This window comes from Anastrepha obliqua, chromosome 5 (genome assembly GCF_027943255.1).
Source record: "Anastrepha obliqua isolate idAnaObli1 chromosome 5, idAnaObli1_1.0, whole genome shotgun sequence".
NCBI classification, from domain to species: Eukaryota; Metazoa; Arthropoda; class Insecta; order Diptera; family Tephritidae; genus Anastrepha; species Anastrepha obliqua.
This window is the reverse complement of record NC_072896.1, coordinates 63,949,161-63,970,105: the sequence shown is the minus strand read 5'-3', so window position 1 is coordinate 63,970,105 and position 20,945 is coordinate 63,949,161. Positions and strand designations below refer to the sequence as shown.

Sequence of the window (20,945 nt, the reverse complement as noted above, 5' to 3'; positions counted from 1 at the left end):
TTACGTCAAAATGATATGCTTTGTTTGTATGTATTGGTATGTTTACATTCGTATGTTTACATTCGTATGTTTACATTTGCTTGCTGATTTTGACGTGATGCTTGCACCAAACGCAACAACAAATACATGTAGGGTTTTACTTATATGTGTTTGCTGTCACCTGTAATAAATTCGCCTTGGGTGACATTGACCGACTGTCGGTGTTCAAAGGCGCCACCTTCAGTATTCTGTACATTGAGAAATAAACAAATTTCTGGTAACACTATTAGCGCTACCAACTACTTCGAGTTTATATATAAATATCAGAATAAAACAAATATATAGAAATAAATCACCCACAAATATCGTACTTGTGTATAATTGGCGTAAAATATTTTTAAGTCGAGTGCTACTGAAAAGCAACACAATTAGAATGTAGAAAGCGCTGGTTCAATAAATATGATGTGATTAAAACGGGTACATACATATATGGTTAGTTTTTCTAGCAAAAAAGAGCTTAAAAAGAAAGCGAGCCAGCAGTCCTCAAAAATCTGAGGCTCAAATTTAATTAGAGTAGCTACTGAGTAACCAGTAGGTGGTGGTAGAGGCAATAATGGCTTTTATACGAGATCCTTGCGGGGTTGTATGCGTAGTCATCACCTACATCGCAATTATGTATGCTGACTATGTGGTACTGCGTTGGATTATTCTACAAACTATGGAGGACAGGTAAAAGACATAGTAATTCCACTATTAATTTACAAAATAACTTTATTTCAACCAGCATTTGGGCCCCAGTACATGTGGTTATGTTTAATACAATAATTTTCCTATTGTGTATGTCCCACTTGAAAGCAGTGCTTTCAGACCCTGGACGTGTGCCATTGCCCGCGAGTCGCTTAGATTTTTCAGATCTTCATACAACCGGGAAAAATAACAATGGCGGAGGCAGCGAGTGGTGTGTATATATATTAATTTATATTATTCTTTAGTTTACATTTTCATCCCTACTTAAAATTATAGGACAGTTTGCACTCGGTGTGAGACCTATCGTCCGCCACGCGCCCATCACTGCCGTATTTGTAAGCGCTGTATACGGCGCATGGATCATCATTGTCCTTGGATTAATAACTGTGTAGGAGAGAGAAATCAAAAATTTTTCTTACAGTTCCTTTTCTATGTCGGAATACTCTGTATTTATTCTGTTTCAATGGTGACCTACAGTTTCATATACCCTTGCACAAGTTGCAATGTATCTACTCTGGAAACGCAAACAAGAATGTAAGAATAGATTTTTAAACATATTAAGTATTAAATAAATATTGGTGTACGCCATTCCAGGCTTCATAGTGTGATTCTGCTATTGGAGTCGGCACTATTTGGCCTTTTCGTGTTGGCTATAATGGTAGATCAAATGCATGCTATATTGCACGATGAGACGGCTGTCGAAGCGGTACAGATGAAGGGAAAAGATATGCAATTACCGAACCGGCGAAAAATTCAGTTATTCGCTGATGTTTTTGGACGCGGCCATCCGGTTTGTTGGCTTATGCCGTGCACCAATTTCAATTCGTCACAGCGCTACTATGATACTCCACTATTAATGAGCTACGATGTCTAAGAAAAATTAAAGGTATTCTACGACTGCACTGCACAGCTTCAGAATTGTGTACAAACATTTATATTTTAAATATTTAATTTAACATACATTTTAGTTTTTATAAATTGGTGCTTTTGTTGCGTAGTCTTTGTTATGCGTAATACGTATTATTGAAATATTGATTGTATTTATAATTTCAATTATGCTATTTAGACCTCTAAGCGACTAGAAATTATTTTAAGTCGCCTTATATATAGATTATAATTGTTGTCACATACATAGTAAAATTTATGGTAAACTTTTACTTTGTTATTTTCTCATTTAGCTCGTAAGTTCGATGATTGTATGCTTGGCATAACAATCACATAAAAATTTAGTATATAGTTATTGTCTTAACGAAAGCAAGCTTTGGTCTGCTCAAAAAATTAAAATATTCAATGCAATAATGATTTGTAAAAGAACACAAGACAGTTGCATTTAAAGGTCATAGGAGCGCTTAGAAGTGAATAACCAATCTTTTTGCAGTGTACTTTCTATCTATCATACAAATATTGCGCAGAGAAAAACGAAAAAAGGAATGAATTTATGAGTTAATATAAGACTGGCAAATATACAGAAAGGGCCATTTAACGTTAGTAACTTGAAATAGGTTTAAGTAAGAAACAAATTATTTTTTTCTTTGTTTCAAAGTAGGTTTTTTGTTTGTTTTAAATTCATCCCTTACGGTTAATACACCAAATGATACTACAACCTTTTTCTAAATCAAGAAATGGCAAACTTCCGAGGGAAAGCTCGTCATAAGAAATCATCACATATATATAAAATATGTTACAATAACACGAGTTCGTGTTTGATCAGTGCGCACTGCCTGCAGAAGCAATTGTCATTATGTTGCCGTTCTGGAGAGTTATGTATATGTATGTATATACTATATATTATATATAAGTTATGTACATATATAAATATATATACATCGTTCAAATGTAGTAGCCGATTTGATTAACTCAATTTTTCAGAACAGCAACATAATGACAGAATTGCTCCTGCAGGCAGTGCGCACTGTACAACCACGAACTCGTGTTGTTGCATCCAATAAAGATCCAGTTCACATACTGCTTTTCCAAAGAGATGCACAAATTGCATGGAAGGCGTACCTCTTCTACCGAATTTAGAGTATAATTTTCTTGTTGTTATTGTAGCAGTATAAACATTATTCATACACATACATATATGAGGAATGTTGCTGAATTGAGTCTTTGGCCGAACATAAATCCGGATCGTTCCGGGTAGTTTCAGAAGGGTAATACCCCTTTTGCAAGTAAATTTTTAATATTTCCCAACGTTCAAGCGTAAATCAAGCCACTTGGATGTTAACCTAATTTTCTGCATTAATTCCAATGTATTTTAGTTGGCATATTAACAACAATCAGTAGTTCAAACGTTAGGTGACCCACCCTATATAAGTAACGTTTTCTCAAAAACTAAGAAAACTACAGAATATTGTTAAATTTTTTTTTAAGTACTCATTTTAATATTAAATTTCTGTTTGAATAATTTGCACTTTGTTTTGGAAAAAATCAACGTTTGCCTCAAATGTACACATTCTTAAAAGATCTTTACAAGAAAAGCAACACTTGCAACAAAATATAGCTGAATATCAGTTTAAAAATATCACTTTGAAGGTTTCTAAATTATTTTACTACTTCCTAAGATTGCACTAAATAAACATTTGACTCGTTATTCTCTGAACACATATGTAGTAGTAAAACCTTCGAAAATTCCCTTACTCAGGTATGCAATGATATTCTCCTGTACCAAATATCAAAAGTAGGAAATCGAGAAAGTGAAATTAAAATAATGGTAATATTTTTACTTACATGACGCAATAAAAATATGGAGATTAATTACCACTAAATATTATATTTAATACTTATATTAATTGTGAACTTTGGCATCTGTATATTTATATGTATGTATGTGTACCGTGTTAGTTTATAAATACAAACATATGCAAGTATTGTGGAACTTTACTAAAGAAAAAATTAAAATCAAATTAAAAGCCTATAATATTATATATAGAAAAGAGGAAATCAACTCAATAGATTTCTACTAAACTTCCGCGGCAAAGATATTTTAAAATGAAACGTGTATTTTAGCGTAACCATTAGCGAAACTATTACATCTCGCATAAAAATATAATACATGTACATTTGAATAAAAACTTTTGTAAATTTATTTACTGATATAAATAAATGAATGAAATTGTATAAGGAAACTCAAGAGAAATTTTGTATTGTAATAAGTTAGATTAATGATTGTAATTATTTATCGTCAGGAACACAAATAACAGTTACACCTAGGTAATTTTGTGCAATGTTACAGCTATACTTCCCATAACATCAAAGTTCGATCGCACATTTTAAATAGCAATAGCTCATAATTCTGTGTCTGCTTGCACCTAAGGCGATAAGATACTGATAAATGATAATGAAATAATTAATCAAAACTAAATCAATTCTGGGTAGGTAGGAGCTTAATATGATATATTATTGTACCCAGGTTATGGGGGCTTTCTCGAGGCAGCTGAAGCAGTTCGTTGGTGGTTCGACGGCATTCAGGGATCGAGAATTCAAGAAGATTGTTAGGGATTCTCTGTGAATAGCGTGTATGGCCTGTCTGCAGTCTGTCGGGTTCAGTGGAAGAAGAATTTGCCACTTGCTCACCGGTCATTCAACACGTTCCTGCTCTAGTTCCTATTTAGTTCTAGACAGAGGTTGTCCAATTCGAGCAACTCTTGCTCATGACTTGTTTTTAATGAGCATTTGTTGTGTTGTCGTATGAGGTATCAATAACAACAATGTTTAGTGAGAACTGTCAAACAACTCCCATATACATATGTATAAGTAGATGATCTACTTTTTCGTGCTTCCCATACAAATTTTCTCTCCGAAAATCTGAGATTATAAAATAATCGTAGATAATAATCATATTTTTTGTGTTTTCTATGTAATAGATCATTATTTTTACACGTGCATTGCGTGACTACAATGGTACTACACGTTTTTTTGTGGTAATTACGATCATAGGTTAAGGGGGGGGTAAGGGATAAACGCTAAAAAAAACACTTTTTTCATGAATTTATTGTAGCGAAACGGTTTAAGTCAGTTTATTAAAAGTTGTTGCATATTATAAAGTAACATTTCAAGAATATTTGATAAAATTTTCATGTAAAAATATTGCAAAATGAGCGAATGAGAGCACATTTACGTAGACGTCTTTTCAAAAATACATTTTGCAGCAGTCAGCATATCTCAGCGTAGAATCATCTGAAATCAAAAAAATCGAATAATTTAGTTAAAGTATGAGTTAAACTCCCCCCCAACGTTTATTTTGACGATTTATTTTCATTTTCAGCCATTTGGTAGTCGTTTGAAGTAAAAAGTGATTTTTGACGAAAAAATGCCGCGATTTTGTAGGTGTAAAACCACCTTAATATAAAAAAATGGCGAAAAAAAACGTTGGGGGGAGGTTTTTTATATGTAAAATATGTGTGCAAAATTTCAAAAGGATCGGTGGGGTAGTTTTCAAATGCCAATGACTACGCACTTTAAAAAAAAAAGGTTCGAGAAAACCGCGTTTAAAGTTTGTAACGGACTACGCGCCCAACTGCTGCGTCTCGGCAGATGTTTGAGGCGGCTCGGCTTTATGCTCTATAACTTAAAAAGTTTTGCTCGGATTGACTTGAAATTTTAACACGGTATTTTTGAAATGTTTTACTACAATAACATGCAAAAAAAAAATCGATTTTTATCCCTTACCCCCCCTTAATTATTTGCATAAAATTAAATATATAAAACTACCTTTCTGTTGATGTAAATAAGTGAATTCGTTTTCTATTGATGTACAGTGTACTCTCTCCTAACGGACCTTTCTCTTAAGCGGACACTTTTTCAGTACATACGACCAATCCGTAAAGATTTTTTTTTCTTCTTTTGAGAAGACAACCATCCCATAACTCGTTAACCTTCCCATATGCTATTATTAACTTTGTTTACGGTTTTCTCATAAGCAGACACCAAGCATAAGTTGACAAATTTTCCCTTAGGTGTCTGCTTAAGAGATTGCACTGCACATGTGCTTGTAATATAAAACTAATATTTAATTATTTTTCCTTTAAAGTACCATCTCATAATAATAATAAATTCGACCTCACATAAAAAAAAAATAATCGTCATCAGTCCAACTCCATCTACACTATCCACGGTATTTCTGCATAGAATTCTTTTCTGCGTAAGTAAGTACCGTTATAATAAATATATAAAGTTCTTTCGACCTCCTTTTAGTTTTTTTAGCAAAATGGTATAATACATATTCTTTACTATTCATGTTTAGACCAAGTTTCTGTTAGTTTATAATAGCCTTTTTATAGACAAACTAGCTGTACCCGGCGCGCGCTGCTACGTCAACAACTAAAATAAATTTAAGAAAAATAACTAAAGAAAAATCAGTACACAAATATTCAATTCATTCTAAACCATTTTATTGACTTAGTTTATTTCGAAAAAATTGTGACATTACAAAGTTTAGTTTCAATTCGATGTTTATTGAAGTGCTGTGGGATACACAATATTTCTTGTTTTTCCATCTGGTGCGTAAACGAATAAATCAAACGGTTTTCCGACACGTGAGCAAGCCACATATCGAAGTATTCAATAACACGGTGTGACAAAAAAAAAAAATTAAATATACTTTTATGGAGACCTAGCACGATTTGTGGCTATTGAAAAACTAAAAAAATGGTATAGGAGAAATTTCCAATATACCCCCAAAATCTCATTTTATGGCCATAAAACCGTTTTTCAGTAGGTTGATGTGAACAATCACTCCTAACTTCGCCAATTTCCATCCGATTTCGAATTTGTTTTTTTAGTTCGAAAGAACAAAAACAATCCTTTTTGACAGTGTGTTGACAATTTTTCTGAAATGACAACTGACGAGACTGTAGACGGAAGTATTCGGAATTTTTTTATTTTTTCTCTATTTTTTCAACTTTGACATCAGTTTTGCGATATTATCCGATATTGAGGATGTTTTTTAGTAGACTACTGTTATAGTGAATTTAATTCTGCGTGGAATGAGTATTTGACTGTAATTGAATTAAAATTCATAGAGTTGTGCGAGTTGTGCGGTTTTAAGATTTTATTTTTTTGCTAATTTTATAGCAAGTGTCAGTATAAACACATCATCAGTACGAAACAGTACAGGTTTAAAATTTTAAAAGATGTCGGGAAAAACTAATCTTCATTTCAAAAATGTTTGCTAGACCTGCTCCGTTTATAAGAGTCAACTTTTTTCCGATAGGGAGGGCGAACGACGCAATATTTTTTATTTTTCGCTTGTCATTTGTAAACTTCATTAGTATACACACATTTCATCATGGAACGCTACACACTTGAGCAACGATTGCAAATCGTGCAAATTTTTTATGCAAATAATCGTTCTGTTGCTGCTACTTTAAGAGCATTACGGCCATTTTACGGTCCATTTAACAAGCCGTCCCGTTTTGGGGTTATGTGAAGTCATTGGTCTACAGTAACAAGCCGGCGACGATTTGTGAGCTCAGAGCCAATATTGAACGCGAAATTGCTGGAATTTCGGCCGATTTATGCAAAAGAGTGGTCAAAAATTGGGTTCAACGATTGGACTTCGTAAAACGTGCACGCGGTGGTCATGCAAAAGAAATCGGATTTCATACTTAAATGTATATGTTCAAACTCGATAATAAAAAAAAATTAGTTAAAAAAGTCAAACCGTTTGTGTTTTATTCAAAAAAGTTCAAAAGTTGAAGCGCTCTTACTGAAAAACCCTATACATAGTCATACTAATATATATATGACAGTCGGTTGAACGGAGCAGAAGTTGCTACTCTCAGCGCCACCTGGTGGCGAGGGGCATCAATGAACATATTCTACAAACCTTCTCCGTGGAAAAATGCATACATATATATACCAATTTTTATTATAATCGGTCCAGTAGTTTTATAGTTCATCGATGACATACAGACAAACATTCATTTTTATATACCTATAAAGATTTAATCCAGTTTACTTTCCTCGCAATAATGCCGCATCTATCCGCCCCTTGCCAGAGTTATCAAATTTTCGTTTGTCAGCATATTCATGAGGTGCATTCTCTTTTATCAAACTGTTGCTCTCGCACAATGTAAATGTGTGACATTTTCTACCCTCTATAAAGAGTGCTCTGTATTTTTGTTCCAATTTCGTTTGTTAACATTTTGATTGAAATTAAATAAATCAGCCATTTTATTGATGTCACCTTGTATAGAGTTGCCTTGCCTAGTTCTTTTCCAACAGAGAACGAACGGCTGCTACCAAACACGGAGGAAACAATAAAAGAGAATGTCAAATCAGCATGGTAAATGCACCAAAAACTTATGTTTACTGCAGTTGTTGAATTGGCGAATTGTGTTGATTTGGAAATTCTTAGTGTAAACGTTGTCAACAATTTATTTTCTTTGGTGAGTGAAATAAGATAACGCATACTTCAATAAGCCAGCCCCTAAATTATTTTGTGAATGATGTATCCAACCCAAATAAATACATTAATACCCTTTCGTTGTTGGATTTATTTCGACATACAAAATATATAGACAGTTTGAATGGGCATATGAAATATTCTTCAAGTTTGTAACCGTCCACCAGTGACATTGGCAGTGCAATTGGTTATTTACTTGTGGCAATAAAGACACAGGCGCATATGTGGCGAAGAACTCTCGTCACAACAGTGTGGAGGAACAATGCCACGTGGGTCGCGTTCCGGCTTCAATAGATGTTTCTGCAGAGACCAAATTATATCACTAGCCAAAGCGCTGATGCACAACTTAATGCCTGATTCATAATTTAATTTGTTTGTTGCATAGCTGAGTATAGCTTTCGCCATCTGACACGTAAGGAAATTGCGATTCAAATCTATATGAAGACCTTAGTGATTTTCGGCTTATTCCAAAATAAATCTGCGAATTACTTACTAAGTAGTTCGGGGCGAACGTCCATAATTTTATTAGAGAAATGACAATCAATCGCAGCGAAAACCCGCTTGCCAACACCTGTAATTAGTTCGCGTTTGAATTTGATGATGTAGTGCTCAATGAAAATCAACTCGTTGCGGCACAAATTTGGAATATTCTTAAATATGTGCTCCTCCGAGTGGACCTTGATGGAGGCAAGTGAACCCTTAACACCAAGACATAGAGTTAACTAAATTTAGTCGAAATAAATAACTCTCTATTTTACCACTGGTGTTGGTGTTCGTGTATCCACGGCCTTAATATCAACCATTGGGTGTATGGCGTAACTGGATTCGCCTATTGTCATTGGTAATCGACTAAATGATACTATGGTCGGACGCTGACTGTTTTCTTCATAACCCGCTTCCACTTGTTCACGTATACTTGCAATGATTTGCGATGATCTCTAAAATATTGAAACGTATTTTTTTAAAATGCACTCTTAACTAATGAAACTACTTACGAATAACACAAAACGTTTGGCTTCGTCAAAGAACTGATCCACACGATCTCTCACTTGATTACAAACTCTGGAGTCTATACTCAAATCCTTGTCAAATTTTTTAATAATATGTGTTATGATGAACTTTGCTGCCTTGTATATTGGGTCGCCAGACTCAAAAGGCATCGACAACTGATTTTCTATATCAATGGCTGTATTTAATGCTTCACAAAGTTGATGATCCAAGAGTTGGTCGAAACTTTCATTAGGTCTATCACAGAACGCCATTCCATTATCAGTTTTTGGTTTAGGCCTTAATAAATACTTTGGTTTCTTCTTAGGTTTTCTATTTAGTTTATTCTGTTTTTTGGTAAGTTTTGCACGATTTTTTATTTCGTTTTGAATACGTAACCATTTCTCACTATATTTTTGCCGGTGATCCTAAGTAAAGAAAATTATAATAAAATATTTAAATAAAAATTGTTTCTTCTCGATGTATCCCAAACCTCAATAAATTGTTTTCTCTCTTTGGTCATCGTATTTAGCAGACCTTTCATCTTATCCTGATATGCTATGCGCTCCTTCAGACGTTTCTCCCAGAAAATGGTTTGAATATCCTCATTTTTTCTAAACCGCTCCTCCTCTACATTGCGTAAATTCTTCTGTAAGCGGTCCTGTTTAAACTGGAATACTTTTTTCAATTTGATCAGATGTTTTCGCTGCAAGTCTGCAGCAGCTTCCAAGTGCCGCTGTATTTTCATATGATTTAGGAGCTTTCGGTATTCGTGGTAGGCCTTTCCCATTTCATCGGCAGCCACTTTACGTGCTATCTTATCCTGTGTTTGTTGCCACATTTTTTGAAATCGAGCAGCTCTTATGTTCTCTAGCTTTCTTTTACGGCCCTGTATTTCAGTGAAACTGTTCTGTCGCGCAGCCAAATTGTGGTGATCTCGAGCAGTTATTGCCTCGGCATTAGTTATTAGCATCCGGTCGTGTTGTTCATTTTCCTAATGCGGATTGTAATATTTAAGTAGAACCTGCTGAAATCACTATATAAACTATTATAGCGATATACTATATACCTGGCGATTTATTTCCTGTAATACGTAATAAAGCCTAGTTCTGTGCAATTGCTGTCGGTATTCATTGAAATCTTTTAAATTACAAATCACATCATTGTTTTGTGTTATTTCGCCGTTTTCACGCAAACGCTGTTAAACATCGAAATAGAGCATTCAAAAAAGTTAAGTGATGCACATTAACTTCCCACCTTCAGATTCCGCTCATTGGCATAAAATGTTTTCAAATTTGAATCATGCAATGGATTGTATTCGGGTAAGCTTTCCCGAACTGAGGGGTCAAATTCTTGTTTCAAATATTTAAACTTAATAAAAATGTATTAATCTCAGTTAAAAAACTATCTTCTCTGTTGAACCCACCGATTGTCCAATTTTATTCTTCGAAAATATAACTTGATTCCCGGGACACTTCAGCATAGGCAATTTCGAATTTAATGGTATGAGCTCCCAGCCTGGTAAGCTATTAATGGGAAGACCAGATTTGAATGTAAGGTTTGGTACTTCGGCCACATCCAATTTAGGTCGTCGAGGTAGAGAAAGCACATCAATCATTTTTCCGTAATCAGCTAATAATTAGTGCATAAACCAAACTCTGATTTGTTTTTGCCTGGACTCAAAAATTCTGATTTAGTGATTTTTAAGCTATTTTTTTACGAAGTCCTCTGATACAAAGCTACATATGTATATATCGACTAAAAAAAATTGACTTAAAAAGTTTAGGAACAAATTTTTTTATTTGAAAAAATAAAGTGTACAAATTTTAGAAATGAAACATGGATATGTATCTAATAAAATTTTGTATATTTTTCTTTTAATTTTTACTCTACTAATCATCCAAATATATGACTATTGTCGTTGTTGTGAAAGCATTGGAATGCTGCTGAATTGTCAGTCTTTGGACAGATACGTATTGCAATACACTTTGAGGCTTTTAGAGCTTTTATTATATGGAAGGTAGGTGTGTTTATTTGCGGTTTTAAATGGTAACCGTCCCTATACCACTACTAATATTTAAATTATGCATCTCGAAAATCCACCAACCACCAGAGAGAGAGCTTCTTTATGTTGTTGTTGTGTTAAAGGATCTTTCAGGAGAGACGCGGAGATGTCAGTGAATAATTCCTAGACGGCACTTTTTGACATTTGTGAAGTGATAGATGTACAATTTTACACAATAGAACAACGCGCCAAATTGTTAAAACTTATTATGAAAATGGTATATCTTTAAGAACAACATATCTCAAAATTCGTTATTTTTTGGTGAAAATAATCATTGCAATGAGTTGACAATTCAATGGTTTGTGAAAAAATTGCCAGAAAGTAGCTCTGTCGAGAATATAGTAGGAGAGATGGTAAGCATTTTTGAGCAGGTATTTGAGGTACAATGAAAATCATATAGAATATTTTTTTCATGTTATCTAAATACAGAAAGGCAGACCTGGCTAAGGGGTGGCAGGGCTAAACCAACCCTTAAATTAATTGATTAAGCTGCTCTTTACAGTTGGTATAATTTAAAGTATTTGCATATAGTACTTGCGTGTTTGTTGTTAGTGATGCAATTGTGGAGGCGATCGCTGTTGTGGTAGAATACACGGTTGTTGTTGTGGTTGTTGATACTGCGGTAGTTATGTATGGATGTCCATCGGAGTGTGAAGTTGGAATAGTATAGGTATATTTATTTTTGTTGGAGAGAGAAGCAGTTGCTGATAGTGGAGTGATTGGGGTAGTGCATTGAGCAGTCCAAGGGAGCGCATCTGCCGGATTCACAGGTGATGCGGTGTTTTTCATATATTGACTGCGGTAAGAGAGGAGTCATTTTACTCTCACTTGACATTTTTTGACTACGCGCACTGAGCAAACACGTTTGAGAGAGCGCTCTGAGATTGTTTTTATCCGGTGGGAGTTTGTTCTCAATACGAGCATAACTCGGTGTAGGTGGTGTTCGCTCTACTGGCATAACCGGATAAACTTTACTTATTTTTTTAAATTTTTATTATTGTTTGTTTTATTTATTCTTTTAGTTTGATTATTTTTGTTGATCCAAACTGTATTGCGATCCGCAATATTTTGGTTAAAGCGTCTATTTCGCTGGTTGTTGTATTTTTATTATTTCTTTAAGCACAGATATATGGTAGATATTGGAGCGTAAAAAAAAAAAACACGTCCGCACTGATGTATATGATTTAAGGCAAACAATCGTACCAAAATCGACGGTATAAAACCCGGAATGCTTGACAAGGTGATGACAAACGCAGAAAAAAGATCGCAGTTTGTGATTGATAATAAAGGTTGCCGCTTGATTGATATTGTATTAAAAAAATTGTTTCAATAAATTGTAAATAACCAAACCAAATATAAATACCTCACTTATACAAATCAGTTGTTTTTTTTTTCAAAGTTATTCAATGTTTTCATACCGACATAAAAGATGGTGCACCCTGTATGTTAGGCGAACCGGCTAACATTAGTAACCTAGGGCTAGTGTACACGTCCTTCTGAATTGTCGTTCGTCTTTCCATTCTCATAGGCTTTCTATTTCACTTTTAATATAAGAAATGCATTATTACATTTGATTTTTGTACAGTGTGGTATTCGTGAAATATTTTATTACTTAACCTAAAAACCATTAAAATTTATGAACATAAATCAGAAGTGTTGTGATGTACGTTCGGACAGACAAACATGTCTATGTCATAAATTTTTAATTATTCCTAATTATAATACTAAATTATACAAATATTTAAACTAAAAAATGTGAGCGAATTTTGTTTCCAACCAAAAACAAAAATTTCAGTAATTCTTTTCGTTTACAGCAGCCCATACGCTGGGGCGTATGAGTAACGCAATACAATTTTTATTGCTGCCACCATTCGAAATTGACGAGCCATGAGGAAACAAATCACTAGCTCGTGCTGAAAGAACTAATATATACCCGAATACGCTTACAAAATCCACAAGGCGTTTTGTGCCAACAATTCATTTTTTCACTTGCCTTTGCGCCCATTGCTCCCGAAGCTTTCAAGATTTTAAAGCTTCAAGCCTTAAGCCTTTCACTCACAATGCGTCGCTGTTGGGTTGCACATTACTTGTTCGTACTCTGTTCGCTTTCCTTATAAAATATGTTTGGTCTTTCGAAGCGCAGCCGTAGAGTTTTCGAGTTAGCGCAAAAGCAAAAGCAATAACGTTTAACGCCAAGCAATATAAATGTATTTATACAAACGCATTATTATGATATTTTAATGATAACTTCTATAATAATAATTTATTTCAGACCGATTTTGGTTTATGGTTAAAAGGAAACTAACTTACATTTGTGTTCCTGACAATTGAGTAGAACAGCATTAAAAACTCCTTTCTTGCATGTTCTGTCATGCAAATTGAACAAGAATAAAATGGTGTCATATGTAAATAGTAGGATGTAAAGAATGGGAAATCAACAAATAGTTACAGGGTTTTGTTTTGAATTAGAGAGACATTGTTCAGTCGACAAATGAGAATTGATAGTTAGGTTAAAAACTCAACTAGAAACTCAAACTTTGTTGCTTCCACTCGTAATTTATTGAATAGGGGGAGATGGGGGTAACGCCGAGTTTCTCGTACTCGTACTTGACGTATGTGAACACGACGCACAACACCAAAATAGAATTCACAAAGATGAAGCAACAAAATATTCCCTGTGTGAACGCGGTCTAATAAAAACCTACATTCTTAAACGACAAATTGTACAATAAAGTTGAGTGCTCAGCCTCCAAGTCAACCAGTCCCGGAAAGGCTCACCTTTTCACGAAAAAGTATACAAGAATAAAATTTGCAACAGAGCATTTGAATTCGCCCGCTCAAAAATGGCGCATCGTGTTGTGGATAGAGGAAAGTAACATCGTGTTAGGTTAGTAACAGGAAAGCAATAGGTCATGGAGAGACGAAAATACTTGTGTTACCACTAGGCTAATTTGGTCGCAAATATATAAGAAAAGATCAAGAGAATTGCTCAATCTCTCAAGAGAGAGCATCTCGAAGATCCTTACCTGTGTCATCGACCATTAGTTGTTAGGTAAGCACTCTTCTACACTAGGAGTATTTTCTCATGCATACTGCAGAAGGGGTAGAGACCAGGAAGGGGAAGAAACCGTAGAACACTGCGCTATGTCTATGTCGTCGTAAAGCTCATACAGCTCATCGTTCCATCGTCTGCGATATTCGCCGTTGCCAACGTGCAAAGGTCCAAAAATCTTACGCAGAATCTTTCTCTCGAACACTCCAAGCGTCGCTTCATCGGATGTTGTCATCGTCCAAGCTTCTGCGCCATACGTTAGGACGGGCATGATGAGAGTCTTGTAGAGTGTTAGTTTTGTTCGTCGAGAGAGGACTTTACTACTCAATTGCCTACTTAGTCCAAAGTAGCGCTTGTTGGCAAGAGAGATTCTACGTTGGATTTCAAGGCTGACATTGTTATCGGTGTTAATGCTGGTTCCTAAATAGACAAAGTCTTTTACAACCTCGAAATTATAACTGTCTATAGTGACGTGGGTGCCGATACGCGAGTGCGCCGATTACCATTCGGAATTCACAGAGAGGTCGTTGGTTCAAATCTCGGTGAAGGCAAAATTAATAAAAAACATTTTTCTAATAGCGGTCGCCCCTCGGCAGGCAATGGCAAACCTCCGAGTGTATTTCTGCCATGAAAAAGCTCCTCATAAAAATATCTGCCGTTCGGAGTCGGCTTGAAACTGTAGGTCCCTCCATTTGTGGAACAACATCAAGACGCACACCACAAATAGGGAGAGGAGCTCGGCCAAACACCTAACAGAAGTGTACGCGCCAATTATTTATTTTATTTTTTTAGAAGCACGTGTTAAAAAATAAAATGGAATTTTCGATCGCGTATAAGAGACATATTTTGAATTTTTTTTTTATAAAAGTGGTAAAAATGCAACAATTGCTGTTGCAGAAATAAACACTGTTCACGGAGAGGATACCGTGAGTGTAAGGACTGCGCAAAAGTGGTTTTCAAAATTCCGAAGTGGTAACTGCGACGTGGAGGATGCCCCGCGAGCTGGTCGTCCTGAAGTCTTTAACTCCGACGCCTTGCTCGAACTCGTGGAAGCTGAGCCGAATTGGATAGTCGATATGATAGCTCAGAGGTTAAATTCATCGCATGGAACAGTTCACAGGCACCTGGTTCAGTTGGGAAAGGTTTCAAAGCTGGGGAAAATTGGTTCCGCATAGACTTTCCGTCGCCAACCTTCAGCAGAGAGTGAATGTGTGTTCTTGGCTGCTACAACGGCTTGAAAATGAAAGTTTTTTGAACCGTATCGTTACTGGTGATGAAAAATGGGTCCTTTACAATAATTCTGTTCGCAAACGCCAATGGTTAGATAAAGATGAAACACCAGAACCGACCCCTAGAGACGGCCTTCACCCCAAGAAGATTCTTCTGTATATTTAGTGGGATATGGCCGGTATTGTTTATTATGAACTTCTGGAACCAAACCAGACGACCTTGTGATTATCACCTTTTCCATGGACTTCAATCCCTCATGAGTAATAAGAACTACTCCTCAAAAGAAGCTATAAAAAGGGATATCGAAGCGTATTTTGGCTCCAAGGACAAAAAATTTTTTGAGCAGGGAATTAAAAATTTGCCTAAACTTTGGGAAGACATTGTAAATAATGAAGGAAAATATATTACACTGTGCGACAGTGATTTTATACTTTTATGGAGACCTAGTACAACTTGTAGGTATAGTAAAACTAAGAAAAATGGTATAGGAGAAATTTCCAATACACCCCCAAAATCTCATTTTATGGCCATAAAACCGTTTTTCAGTAGGTTGATGTGAAGAATCACTCCTAACTTCGCCAATTTCCATCCGATTTCGAAATTGTTTTTTTAGTTCGAAAGAACAAAAACAAGCCTTTTTGACAGTGTGTTGACAATTTTTCTGAAATGACAACTGACGAGACTGTAGACGGAAGTATTTGGAATTTTTTTATTTTTTCTCTATTTTTTCGACTTTGACATAATTTTTACGATATTCTCCGATATTGAGTATTTTTTTTAGTACACTACTGTTATAGTAAATTTAATTTTGCGTCGAATGAGCTATGTTTGAGTGTAATTGAATTAAAATGAATAGAGTTGTGTGAGTTTTAAGATTTTATTTTTTTTTTACTAATTTGGTATGTAGGTATAACTTACGCTAAATGGGAATAAGGACGTGTTTTGATGCGTTATTATAGATACGTAATAATTATTGGAGTATATATGTACTGTACTGCATACAACAGAACTGGTTAAAACTTACGAAAATATCTGACATATTATCACACATTTTTTTTTCAATAGAAATATGAAAAAGCTCGCAAGTGTACCAAAGTTCACACTGTACATTGATTAACAAAAGAAGTTTGTTATTATAATTTAACCTTATTAAAACGTCAAAGTTTTATTGTTTGTTTCATTGAAATTCAAGAGATATAAATCAAAACCTTGCCAGAAAAGTCGAATTTCTCAATATTCTCCGATGATGTGGCATCATCAGCCTTATCATAAACCAGATGATTGTTATTTTTATAAAACGGACGTAAACGGTCATCATTATAAAGCTCGAAAGCACATAAAGTATGCTGATGTTACAACTGTTAAGAACCCCGTAGTCTTGGACGATATGATTGACTCAACTGCAGGACATGAACTGAAGGAAGTTCAACTCATTGCTGATGACGATCAAACTGATAACAATAAACCTGATGATGAAGAGTACTTTCCGTCTGGTTCTAAGTCTTCAGAACGACACATTGTATCAAATTCAGATTTTCAGGATCTTTCTCGTGATTTACTTCTATCGGGAAGGCAATCTGAAACGCTCGCTTCCCGATTTAAACAATGGAATTTAGTTGATGACGACTTCAGATGAATGATGATGATCGAATTTCTTCCAGAGAAGTATTCAAAACTGATGAAGAGAATGACAAATGTACCGTACCATACTAAACTCCAAAGGGCCGTTTCCAATGCATTTTTAAGTTTGGAACCAGTTCCGTTGTGTACTGCACCGTACCGCACCGTACCATACCGTACAGTGCTGCACTGCACAATACTCCAATAAATATTATGTGCTTATAATGACACTTGTTATCATTTTCATGCTTCGATGCCTACATACCAAATTAGTAAAAAAAAATAAAATATTAAAACTCACACAACTCTATTAATTTTAATTCAATTACAATCAAATATAGCTCATTCGACGCAAAATTAAATTTACTACAACAATAGTGTACTAAAAAAAATCCTCAATATCGGATAATATCGTAAAAATTATGTCGAAGTCGAAAAAATAGAGAAAAAATAAAAAAATTCCAAATACTTCCGTCTACAGTCTCGTCAGTTGTCATTTCAGAAAAATTGTCAACACACTGTCAAAAAGGCTTGTTTTTGTTCTTTCGAACTAAAAAAACAATTTCGAAATCGGATGGAAATTGGCGAAGTTAGGAGTGATTCTTCACATCAACCTACTGAAAAACGGTTTTATGGCCATAAAATGAGATTTTGGGGGTGTATTGGAAATTTCTCCTATACCATTTTGTTTAGTTTTTCTATAGCCACAAGTTGTGCTGGGTCTCCATAAAAGTATATTTAATTTTTTTTTTTGTCACACAGTGTTATTGATTAATAAATACTTTAAACATCTTTTTTATTAATTTTAAAACCACCTTTAAAAAACGCATGAACTTATGGACTGACCTGATATTTTGACTCTCTTACGGAACTATTGGGTGTTGGAATAAAACCTATCCTACGCTTCATAAGAACGTATAAATGGTTCCATAATAAATAAATACTGAGGTTCCCGTGTTACGTATTGTTGTAAAACTTGTGGAGCTTGTAAGTTTTATATCAAATTAGCATTATTAAAAAATAATAGATGGTTTAGAAGAAATTGTGCAGAGTAAAATTCACCCATTCTTTCGTCACATTGCCAACAGCTTGGTGATCTTTTACATTTTCCGCAGTAATATCAAAAGAACTATAAGAACTAGAACTATAAAGTTACCCACAAGCCCTAATTTTTAGCAACAAACAAAAACCTGGAAAGAAAATTTCATTTATTGATCAACAGTGCCTCACAATGTCGTGAACGCATCCATAAGCAATTTTCAAGCCCTCTGCCAGCTCTCTGATGGTTAATTTGCGTTTATTGATCAACGCTTCTTTCACTTTATTGATGTTTCCATGACATAGTTTTCAATGTCGACGGCATGTCACTACGTTCGTCATCCTCGATGGACTCACAATCTCTTCTGAAACGTTCATGCCACTCGTAAAAAGTGGTTTTCTTTAGAGTATCATTACCGAAACAATTTCCCAACAATTCTAAGGTATCGCATTATTGTAGCCATTTTTAAAGTTTAATACAAACACATTGTTTCAAATTCAAATCCATTTTCGAAACTGCAAAAGTCGAAAACACGTGCACAGGTAGATTTACTTAAGACGGCGTAACTTTTATGAATGTGAAGCAATGGCCATAAAACTGGTAGGATCACAGATGTATCCAAATTGGTTAATCACAGATGTATACTCGTATGTATTATATTTGGAAAAAAATTTCATTGATTGATTGTTCTACAGCCTCAGAAAGAAATAGGGACCAATGAAATTGAGTCTGCTTAATTTAAAAATTGTCATTCCTAATATTACAAATTCCAACTTTTCGATAATCCACTCAACAAATTCACCGCGCAAGCGATAATCGTTTATGATGCATTCTTTCTGGCAACAATGAAGAGCGTTTACTTTTTTCAAACACATCTGTCAGCGTGCTTATGCTTTGGTAGCGATCAGCTGATTTTTAAACCAGTTTTGCGAGACGTGTTGATTAATGTTTTTTGTGTTTTGGCTTGCCGATGGGGGATTATTATCTTTGCGTAAATTTATACTTCAAGAGGCGCTACATTCCGGGCATATTTCGGTCAAATCCCTCTTTGCCCGTGTCGTCTGTAAATTTTGAAGGAATCCTTCGCATATGCAAGCATCTTCATTTGATTTAATCATAAATTTTGAATAAAATAATAATAAAAAAACTTTCAGTGATAAGTATTTTAAGATTTTTTTGTATATTCAAATGCATATTTTTAGTCTTTGGGTATATGAGCGCTAATTTTAATACGTATTTTAATATGCATGCATAAAATTATCCGCTTTGATTATGACTGTACACACAGAATTACATATTCAAAATATAAACTTTAACAAAATCAAATAACTTTGACTTGTTTCCTTCTTAAAACAGCAAGCAAATATTCTTATTTAAGTTATCGTATTTAGCGAAACACCTCTTTTCTGATAACTTCGAGCTTTTTAAAATCTCGGCAAAAATATTATCATAGCGCTTTTTCATATTCAAATCATGTACCATAAGAAACGGCAATTTGCTTATCACCACACAATCTTGTCACAAAAAAAGCTCTTACAAGTGAGAAAATGTAGTTTATGCTTTGAGGCATTTCCAGTAATAACCATAAACATAAACAAGTAATAACAGGCTTGCTACTCATCGTTTCAAATTGGGTGAGCTCGTATGAAGTGCCTGTAAAAATTACAAAGCGCTTGAGAAAAAATAAAAAAAATATTTCAGTGCTATTCAGATCTGTTCCATTTTATAGATAAATATGTATGTATGCATGTATATGTATATACACTTTGACATAGATTATCGTATTTACTATCATTTCCTTAACATATCCTCCCATATCAAAAGCTACCTCGTGGCCAAATGTACTAGTACTACTTCTTTCCATACAAGCAATTGGTATTTCAAACATGGATGTGTCTACGAGATGCCAATCGCCAGATTTCGATCAGAAATAAACCAGTCTCATACTAGTTCGAAATAGACAAACAAATACTAGTCCAATTAAAAAGTAAATTCATGTATGTACATACTATATAGTCCGTGAGCCAGGTGCTAATTTTTGTCAGTTATTTCCTCTCAGTCGATAATTCGTATCCAAGTCAAATTCTTTTTTTAGAGAAATTTGAAGCAGTTGTCCGAATAAGTCACGTTGCATTCGCAGTTCCATCTCTCCTCGGGCAACTGTAATTTTCTTTTTTTTAATCATGTCTGTGAAAGTATTACCCTTCAACTTAGAAATACTCTGCTCAAACTTGTTCGGGTCATTTACGCAATTTTGAATAAAAGCTTCTCGTTTTTTATTACCCTCCTCTTCAACGTTGAGCAAGAAATTTTCAATATTTTGCTTCAATTACTGCTTTACCAGTTGAAATGTTGTACATGGTGGAAAACAGCTCTGACAGCGACTCTGACAGTGAGTCAGAAAGAGAAGAATGTGAGATGAGCAGAAGCGAAAATGAAAATGATTAAATTTCCAAACATAATTAAATAATTAACTTTTTGTATTAAATCTTAAACATTATTAATTTAAGTACTGAAAAATTATAAATTAGTTGATTTGCTTAACAAAATATTTATTTATTTCTATTCTTAAGAATCGGAAAGTTCCCATAAAAAATTTGATTTAATCGAAACATTGCCATAAAATTATACATTTCAGTTTGCACATTAAATGTAATGTTGAATAACTTCAAGTATGTCATTTCCTCCCGAAAAAAAATTTTTGTGCGGATTGTTGAAATGATCTTGATAATAAAACAAATCAGCTGGCAGTATGTTGGGGGAAAACTCGTCAGCTGATACATTTACTTAGGCTATAAATGTTTCCGACTAGCTCCTA

The 20,945-nt window shown here is 34.6% G+C and overlaps 3 protein-coding genes across 3 annotated transcripts in view; 2 read left to right on the top strand and 1 right to left on the bottom strand.

Annotated features, from left to right (window-relative positions):
- Positions 1–520: 520 nt before the first annotated feature.
- LOC129248300 (palmitoyltransferase ZDHHC3) lies at positions 521–1,883 on the top strand. The gene is made up of 4 exons (XM_054887792.1): positions 521–708; positions 764–937; positions 1,003–1,260; positions 1,321–1,883. Exons 1-4 carry the CDS (start codon positions 593–595, stop codon positions 1,598–1,600), a joined length of 828 nt encoding a protein of 275 aa, XP_054743767.1. The 5' UTR covers positions 521–592; the 3' UTR covers positions 1,601–1,883.
- Positions 1,884–7,984: 6,101 nt separating this feature from the next.
- The window catches only part of LOC129247125 (tRNA-dihydrouridine(16/17) synthase [NAD(P)(+)]-like), a 76,891-nt gene continuing 63,930 nt past the window's right edge, over positions 7,985–20,945 (top strand). The window contains exon 1 of the mRNA XM_054886068.1: positions 7,985–8,117. Coding sequence (XP_054742043.1) covers positions 8,019–8,117 — 99 coding nt within the window. The 5' untranslated portion in view covers positions 7,985–8,018. The remainder of the gene's footprint in view (positions 8,118–20,945) is intronic.
- Positions 8,211–10,907, bottom strand: LOC129247124 (uncharacterized). Its single transcript, XM_054886067.1, has 8 exons — positions 10,548–10,907; positions 10,379–10,492; positions 10,191–10,319; positions 9,615–10,115; positions 9,130–9,549; positions 8,893–9,072; positions 8,628–8,832; positions 8,211–8,568 (listed from the first exon to the last, which is right to left on the bottom strand). Exons 1-8 carry the CDS (start codon positions 10,737–10,739, stop codon positions 8,327–8,329), a joined length of 1,983 nt encoding a protein of 660 aa, XP_054742042.1. The 5' UTR covers positions 10,740–10,907; the 3' UTR covers positions 8,211–8,326.